This window comes from Phaethon lepturus, unplaced genomic scaffold (genome assembly GCF_000687285.1).
Source record: "Phaethon lepturus isolate BGI_N335 unplaced genomic scaffold, ASM68728v1 scaffold18907, whole genome shotgun sequence".
In the NCBI taxonomy this organism is placed as follows: domain Eukaryota; kingdom Metazoa; phylum Chordata; class Aves; order Phaethontiformes; family Phaethontidae; genus Phaethon; species Phaethon lepturus.
Window position 1 is genome coordinate 1 of NW_010552783.1, and position 9,442 is coordinate 9,442.

At 39.5% G+C, this 9,442-nt stretch overlaps 1 protein-coding gene across 2 annotated transcripts in view; it reads left to right on the forward strand.

Moving 5' to 3' along the window:
- The first annotated feature begins 4,812 nt into the window (after positions 1-4,812).
- MAPK10 (mitogen-activated protein kinase 10) overlaps positions 4,813-9,442 on the forward strand; it is a 69,454-nt gene continuing 64,824 nt past the window's right edge. For both annotated transcript variants that reach the window (XM_010291335.1, XM_010291336.1), the window contains exon 1: positions 4,813-4,976. In XM_010291335.1, coding sequence (XP_010289637.1) covers positions 4,855-4,976 — 122 coding nt within the window. In that variant the 5' untranslated portion in view covers positions 4,813-4,854. The remainder of the gene's footprint in view (positions 4,977-9,442) is intronic.

Below are 9,442 nucleotides of genomic sequence, written 5' to 3' on the forward strand. Positions count from 1 at the left end.
TCCAACCTAGTGTTTCTGTGATTCTGTGAGAAGTCTGGCTTTATGGTGAGAAAAATAGATAATATTTCTGCCATAAATGTGACATGTGCAGAATACACAACGAAAAATAATTTAGTAGGCCTCTCTATGCAAAGTTACTTTGTATTTCTCGGGCCATCCAAATTTACACAGCAAAACCTGTGACGGTTAAATCCAAAGCAGAGGGTTCAGTAAATGTCTGTTCATCCCAGAATTCTGGCACTTTCATCTTCTGATAAAATTGCAGCTGGGAGGATAGCCATTAAATTAATAGCACTGTTGACTTAGCAGGTGCAGACAGGTAAGCAGGGCTTGCCCGTATGTACGGTTTGAGAGCTGGCAAGAAGACTCTGAGGATTTTACCATGCTTCAGGATTTCAATTTGTATAATCTCAGCATCTGACTTCTAAGGTCAGATTGTCGCTTTAAGATATTATCCTTTTGGAGCCTGAGGGAATCAGAGGTAGCCACCTCTGCAACGTGCTGTCCGTCATACCAGTCTCTCTGTCTGCGGTGGGGTGGAGACGTGGGGCCCCTGGGGAGCCGTAGTGGTTGCTAGCTCAGAACACCCTCTCTCTTGCATTCTGCTCATCTTTGGGCGCTGTGCCCGCTGCGAATTAGGAGTCAGCCTCTCAGTTTCACCAAATTATAAAATAATTGTTATTTGAAAGTAAAAATATATGTTCTCTAAGCATTTAGTAATGGTGAGAGTACCTTTTTCCTTCATCTCAAATGCTTGAGTCTTGACAGTTCATTTTCTTTCCTCCTCCCCGGTTGTTGGGTATTAAGCAAACATCATTGCAGGTGTGGCTATGTGTTTAAGTGACCCAATAAGGATAGCTATGTTTTCAGGTCTGAAGAACTTTTACTCCTTTTACTATTAAATTTCTCAGTATGGAGGAAAGAGAATGGCATTACGTGTGTGTATCAATTAGATACTGGAAAGACAAAATAATGGTGCGTGCATTGTTGTACACGTGAAACGAAAGTTAAGTTCCGGTCAGGGTTGAAGCAATGCATTTCCATTGTCCAAATATTTATGGAAACCAAGAACAAATGGCACTCCAATGCACGCTTTGTCTCTGAGGAATAGTCTTTCACATTATGCAGATGTGTTTTGTTCAAAATGAAAAGGATGGAGAAAATTGCTTTTGTTTAACACCTGCGATGTTTACTGTTACTTTGGGGCCTCAGTATTGTAGCTTGCCCAAGTTAATTTGAAGTTCACCTCAAAATGTATTAACTCAGTGAAATTCACTTTTCTATATGAGACACATACGTCTTTACTATGATATCCGAAGAAGTAAACCTGATTGCCATGTGTATGTATACCCTCCCTTTCCCCGGTTCATTCTTAATGACATGCTAATTCCTAGTTTCTGAAGATGTCAGTATCAATCAAATTTGAAAGAAGTTTTTGGTTTAGGTGTGTATACAGAAGGGCAATACTGGAAGTTCCTAGCCCTGTGTTCCTTTCTGCTGTCAGATAATTAAAGCTTTATCTTAAGCTGCCAGTACAGAACTTGTAAGCATTATGCAGTAAAACCTGAATTTGAAATAGCTTACGTGGTGTAGCTGGGGGGTGCAGGGGAGTGGAAGAAGGTGATATTAACTGCTATACCGACACCAAGGCTTCTGGAAGGGGTTTGAGTGAGCACTGAGAATGTAACAGAACGAGGCCAAAATGTGGTGTGTAGGTTTCTTTAAGATCAGCAATGTGGATTTGAAGACTTTGAGAAGAACCTTATAATTGGAGTTTGAAACTAAAACTAACATTGACATCCTCTATTAAGAGTATGAATTTCCTTGCTAATGGGAAAAGCTTTTTAGCTTAGTTTTAGAGTGAAACAAAACTGCCATTTCCTTGTCCTCATTTAGGACAACTTGGGGATGGTTCATGATTTGATTACATATCATCTTGGTTTGGGGATCTGATCAAATTTTATTCATCCAATAACCCTGTCAATTCATTGATTTAGGGATTTGATTTAGATTATGATTATGACATCATTCATGTCCTGGTTCTTCTAAAAGTAAGCAGTACTTTGGGCTTAAGCAGTAGACTTACTGTGTTTGAACTTTGCTTATTTAGGCTTTGGTAAAAAACAGGAAAATATAGAGTAGGGTTTTTTGTATTTTTTTATCAGTGTGCGTTTAAAAAGGGAGGAGGCAAATCAGTAGATGACCTGGAGACTGTTTGGCCAGTCCACAAAGCTGAAATGTTTGTCACTCAGAGAAGGCATTCTGCTTGGAGTGAACTTCAAACTATGTCAGCCTATCTTGAATTTTATAAGTAATTCTTGGTGTTGATATTTTCTATGAAAGCTCTTTATGGCTCACAGTTTTTTATGTAGACAGACTTTGAGAAAAATATTAATCTAAAAAGAAAAAAAAAATTCCATGAAAAATAAAACAGTCTTTCCTACTTGCACACAGTTAGGAGCGGATTGTTGTAGGCACATTACGCAGAGAAGAGCTGCTCATCGGGACATTTGTGCATTCTGACCAGGTCTTACCGGTTGTGGTCTTCTGCATCCTGAACATCACTTTAATTGCTGTTGAAATGACTGGAGTGATTGCATGCATTAATTATCAATATAACTGAGGTGGTTATATGAGAGTGGTGGTTCTCAGCTGTTTTAATGGATTTTTAAGACATTCCTGGATTTAAAATAACCACCTGCTGGAACTGCAGTAGTTCAGAAATCCCACTGTAGGCAGCATGGGATTCCTGAGACCAGCAGTTCACAGGGTCAGTCTAACTTGAAAGCAAGTAATTTTGATGTGCGCAGGATCCTAAATGCAGAATGACAAAGTATTTTTTTCCCCATGGAGCTCCATACCACATGGCAAACTTTTGGGTAGCTTGGGCGTGAGGATGCAAACAAGTCATGGCAGGCCTGGCTCACCCGAGCCCCGACACAGTCATCTGGCTTGTTTTTAAAAAAGTTGCTGTATCTGTACTTCCAGAGGAGCTGGCTACGAGTCAGGCTCACTAAGGAATGCAGTTTTTATGCTGACACTTTATGTAACATTGGTTTCAGAGTAACGGGTGTTAATGCTGAATATCATCTGCATTGTTGTGATAATGACATCAGAAAAAACCACGCTGCAAATGTGTTTGTTTAGCCAGAGGGACCTGTGAATATTTCCTATCTATCAGGAGCATATTACTAAAATAAAGCCTCTCAATTCCAGGTCTGGTATAGATAACTGAGCTAGCCAAATTTATGCATCTCTCTTCACATAGTGGAGGGACTTTTAAGACTAAGGCTACACAGTGCAAGTCAGATGCAGTCTGTCTTTCTTCAGATGAGAAAAATTCAAACCTTTTTTCAGAGTTATTTCACTCTCTGTAAGCTTAAATTTAGCACTGTGTCAGTGTCTGTAAATCTCTCAGTTTCTGCATTTGGGAAGAAAAAAAAAGCCTTGCCCTGTGTCTGATTAACAAGTAAATGTAATGTTTCTAATTGCTCTTCTGAAATGATATTTTCTGTTTGAATGAACAGCTACATTGATTTAAATGTTTCAGAGTCTCCAAATGAGGTGGTTAGGATTATCCAATGCTGTCTAGTGACAGTGGGCCTTCCAGTGAGATAACAGACAGAAAAAGAATACTAATCGTCCTAAGGCAAACCTGAGAATCCAAATTCTCAGGAAGGTCAGTTGTCTGTTTTTAATGACCGTCTTCGTGGAGCACTGGAATGATGTCCTTCTAAATTGGAAAAATAATACTCTTCAAATTGACTTTGTTTTTCCCTGCTCCATCAAAATTCAACTTATTAGTCCATAGTCATGTCACATGGTTGATTATTAAGATTTTTTGGGGGAACGCAACTTAGAATAGAGCAAATAAGAAAATTTAGAAGCTGCATTTGTGAGCACTGAAAATAAATGCACAGAGAGGCATGTTTGGGTTTTGCTTCTCCTTACAGAAGGCGTTTGGGAAAGTCTTGACTTCCATAAGTGAGTTGTCAACTACTTGAGGACAGATCCATCATGATATGTTGAACTTTTGCATCCTGTGCTCAGCATCATGTAGTATAGAATCCTAAATTACAAACGCTGCATTAAAAGTTTGCAGTACCTTGTCTTTGTGTCATGAAAATTAGCCTTTGCTTAGGACTAATGCATTTGTCAGGTCATGTGAGCAACTCTTCTATCTGTAGGAACCCAGAACTTGGGAAGGTCTCCTGAGCTACTGAATTCTCTCCATGATACTGAGGCATGTCCGGTCACAGTTTGTCTCATAAACTGCTCTGTTTCTTTTGCAAGGCCTGCTGAAAGGGTCTTAAGGCTTTTACCATATACTCAGGGAAATTTTTAGCACTCGTGTGAATAGACTTATTTGCTCTATCTGACAAATGATGAAGAGGCTAATTCCTATGTCTCTTGTCCCACTTCTACACTGATACAAGCCTTCTCATTTTAAAATAAGATATTTATTGCAGTAAAAATGAGGGCAGAATCAGCATGAACACATAAGCCTGTAGTCATAATGCAGCAGCAATGGCACACAGACCAGTAGTTGAGAGTGTGTCATCAGCAGGAGAATTCACTAGCTTACTTTAATCAGTGACTTTTTATGGTTACTTCTGGGGTGAAAGAGGGTTTGATACAGTCTTGGAGAGAATTTGAGGATTCATGTAGTTCTATGACAATGAGCCTAAAATGACAAAAAATTATATTGGAAAATTAGGCTGACTGTTTTATGATTCTGATGTTTTACTAGCCTTGGTTTCTGTGTTTTTTCCACTCCCTTCCCCCTTCCCTTCTTCTGTACAACAGGGATTTGGGAAACAAGTGGATGTGTCATATATTGCCAAACATTACAACATGAGCAAAAGCAAAGTTGACAACCAGTTCTACAGCGTGGAAGTAGGTGACTCGACCTTCACAGTTCTCAAACGCTACCAGAACTTGAAACCTATTGGCTCTGGGGCTCAGGGAATAGTTTGGTAAGTATCAGCAGTTTCTCTTATACTTTTAAATAGGATTTGCCTCTCGCATTTCTTCACAGTTTGCTAGCTACAGACATTGTCTAAAATTGCAAAAATAACAGTCAGGCAACAGACATCCTGAGGCAGAAGGAGCCTAGTTGTTCGCTAATAAAATTCTCCTGCTGGTGAGAATGATAGCACTAGGTTTGTTTCTCCACACAGCAAAATGTAACTAGCACGAAAACAGAAGAAAGATCTTATCATAATTGACAACTGTGGCACTGTTTCCAGAGGCAGTGCAAGTAATATCCCAAGTAAACCCTGTAATTTTAGTCTTTGCACTGTAAAAGTCACTGAGAGCAATATAGAAACTTGTCACATCCCATAGCATTTGCAATTATTCACAATGGAAGCCTTTCGAATCGAGGTAACTGCTAGTTTCCTTTATTTCTTAAAAGAGACATTGCAGTGATGTGAATAATGCGAACAAAAGCCACAAATTCAGTAGCTCTCCTAAATAATACAAAAAGCTTGTGCAATTTGAAATTATTACATTCAAAAGTTGTGATATCCTGGTTGGCTTTTGCCTCTGCTTTTTTAGAGATGGCTCTTAAATTTCAGTGGCTTGTATTCAAATGTCTCTGTGCAGGCATTTGTTACCTATTTAATTACAAGGCATTAGAGTAACCAACAAGATCTTTTATCTATAATTTGATCAGAGATGAAGTCTAATTCCATCTTTATCACCACTCTTTTCTGACTTTGATGTAGTGTGTGTTACCTCACAATTGCAGGCAGTGGTAAAGCAACAGATTCCTTTGATCTAGGGGCAAGTGGGCTTCCATGGATCATTGGCATTGGCACTATAACTGACAGTGTAACAACAATTAGCAACTCATCCTTAGGTGTCAGTCTGTCACTTCCAAGTGTTTGGTATACTTTGAGGCCGCGCAATTCCAAAGGTTGATCTAGATGACCAAGTACTTTATTTCATATCTTAAACACGGAAGGACTAAAGGTTACTTTAAAATCAGCTTTGAGAAAGAAACATGCTTTGTGTTGAGTACTATTAATGTTAATTTTGCACTATTTATCCACTTCGATATATAGCAACAGATGTTTTTCTTCCTACTTACTATCCTCTATTTGTTTTAGAGGAAAATCAGATTTTGTTGAACCTCTCTGCAACTGAATTGCTGTAATGATCAATTATGAGCGGAAAAAAACCCATAGAAGTTAAGCTAAATAAAATCAATAACATCCTGTGAATTTTTCTTTCATACTAAGAGTTGACAGGTAAAACTTAAGAGTGCCTTAGGAAAGAAAAGCAAATCAGAAAACAAGTAAGTTCAAGTGAAAGTTAACACAAATCCCCTGAAATGGCTGAGCAGCATGGAGAGGCCGTAAAAGGCCTTTTACGGTTTGATGATGCAGATGTAGAAGTATTACATGATAGATGGGAAAGATAATGATCATTTTTGCTTAGTATGTGCTATGTGGTAATCTAGCTGTCATGAGGCATAATTTACTGGAAATACATTAACAAACTATGAGCAAAGCATGAAGAATAGATGGTGAAGTGATAAATTAATGAAAAAAATTGTGAGATAAATATATGTAGTTTAGCTAAGGGAAGACAATACATGATAAAAAAAAAACCCTTCAGTTGTGTTTCTACTTGCATGATAATAATAATTATAGAGTAATAATAATAAGTTTACATAGTAAACTTAACTAGTGTTTCTATTGTAGAAACCTACACTATTTAGAAACTATAGATATTTTGATGGATTTAGGATTACATCTAGAAAAGGCAGATTAATTTAAGGGAAAAAATATACTGGAAAATGGCCTATTTGTGGAGTGCTGCTGGCTCTGGTGGGGGAGGTATTTTGCCCTGCTCATCTTGTTCTTTTGCAAAGAATACCCATGAGGAGTGCCTCTATGAAAACAGCGCAAAAAACCCAGGTCATAGTTTCTTCTAGATCCAGTGCCTCCGTTTATACGTAATGACTTGTTGTTTGAGAAGTGTAACAGGTCTGGAATGCAAATTCTGTCGCTTAGTGCCAGAACTAGTAGAAGTGCAGGAGCTGAATGGGTGGTTTCTGATGGTTCCCTCTACCGGGGGCGGACACAGGTAGTATAGCTCAGAGGGGTTTAGGCTCAGACTTCTCAAGAGGATGCACCATTTCTGGATTTTCCTTCCGGATAATTGTAGGTAAAAGGACAGTACTCGTTGTCTGGCTGGAGTGACAGGCTACTGGAGACAGCTTTAGTGCATAGTCACATCTGGTTTTTTGGAGTGATAAAGGTAGAGTATTATTGGTAAACGCTAACTGCCCTTTCAGGACTGAGCTGCTGCCAGCAGTGGCAGCCAGTGGTCTGCTTCTTGACTAGTCTAAATTTTTGCAGCTTGGCAAGTAGAGACCATGCTGTCTTCCCCACCATGGAAGACCTGAGCTGCTGATGGCTTTTCTGCTTTGTTTAGTACTTGGCTGTACAAGTGCAATTCCCAAGTCTTGAGAAAAAGGGGCCTATTTAATAATAGGTTTTTCAATAATTTGACATCAAATCTCTCGGTACCGATCAGGTGCAAGATATCGCATGCCAAGGACTGCCACAGCACTAACTTCAGGACCAAACTCCACTCGCTACCCACAGCCTCCCTCTTACCTTGGGTGTGGGACCCCCCGTGCCCGGCACGCTGGCTGCCTTAGCACCTTGCCAGATGTGCTGGGACAGGCAGACTGTCTGCAGCCCGGGAGGTTACTGCAGAGGCAGAAGGAGATGGAGGAGAGACATGATGCTTTGCAGGCTGCTCTGGAAGCTGGTGTTGCAGTGTTCCTAGGCAAAGTCACAGAGTACTCAAGTCTTTCTCATGCAATTCTATAAACAGATGCCAACATAAGCAGGAGAATTTCAGTGGAAAATAATTCATGTCGTGGAACGGCAGCAGGCACGGGAAGTAGGGAATATGGTTATGAAAGAAGTTGGGACTTCATTTCACTTGATTATTCTGAAAATGACATCAAAGACAAAATAATTTTCTTGATATGGAAGCATTAAAGGAAAGATATTAAGGTCTTCAGGGGATGATAATTTATTAAATTATGTGAAAAAGAGAAAGCCATATGGTGTGAGTGTTAGTTATAATTGTCATTGTGCCTATGCGAAGTAATTATAAACTCAGTCAGAAAGTGGTATTGGTTATAGATGTAGTGCATTTGGTATCTTTGGAAATTAATTGTGGGAGATTTCCATGGGATTTGTGTTAACTTTGTTCACAGAATTATTTTTGCCAGCAGGAAGAAAGAAAAAGCTGCTTGGAATCTCTTGAGCAGGGAAGTTCCCCTTCACTCTGCAAAAAATACTTTTAATGCAAGTGTAGGTTGTTTGCTCACTGTACATCACACAGACATCTGTGAGAAAGACTATATAGGGTGTGTTTGCATAAAATTATCATGATGTTATAGGCATGATGACAATGGGACATGGCTGAAACAGAGCTTGTAGCTTATTAGGCCAAGCTGTAGTTGTAAAAATTACACAGGCTTTTAACCACAGGAGTTGATCCTCAAGTCTGTGATAGAAACAGAAAATGTTAAAGGTAAAAGGAGCTGAGAACAGGTTTTCTGAGTTTAATTAGATATATGCCACTTAAACCACTGAGAGAAGAAGTAGTGGGTACCTCTCTGCAATGTTAGAAGGGAGGTGACAACTACCTTCTTTTTCAAGGGGGAGAGAGAGAGACGGGTCACTTTCAGCCTGTGGGTATGGATGGTTTAGATGAGGGTGGAGGGAGAGGAATTCTCATGTTCCATAAAATCAACAGAAGTATGCTGATGTCAGAGTGGGTGTTTCTTTGTGTTTTAAATGAATGCTTTTTGCCTGGAAGCAAGACAATTGATATGTAGGTTTTCCGCTGTGGTTTGCAAGCTATCAATTTTTATATTGCCTGGGATATTTTTGGTGCTGCGTGTGATGTCTAGAAAAATGATGTTGTATAGGAATATTTCAAAAGCAATTTGAAGGGACTGTGAGAGTTTTTGAATTTACGATGGAAGCAAGGGTGATAGTCCAGTTTTCCATGGCAGGTAGTGAAGACATCACCTACAGGCTTAAGCATGTAAGTAATTAAAATCTTAGAAGCAGCTTATGAAAACATTTGGCCTGTTTTATGACCACATCCGTGCATATACCTGTGTGCATTATGAGGAGAAAGTGCTAGCTTTGAAGACAAAGTTGTCTGAGTGAGTATGAAATAGATGAGTCTGATGATGTCCTTCAGCTGAAATCCTTGCTATTCTCTGAAGAGTGAAAACAGGCTTTCATGCTGTATGATGCTGGGATGTGGTCTGGACATGTCAGCTGGATCAGGGGAATGTTAGCTGGGAAGTGCTTTATGCTGTCTAGTTTATGCAAGAAGTTTTTGTGTCTTGGAGTAAAGGGATGGGGGAGGCAGGGAGAGGAGGAGTACGGGAGCA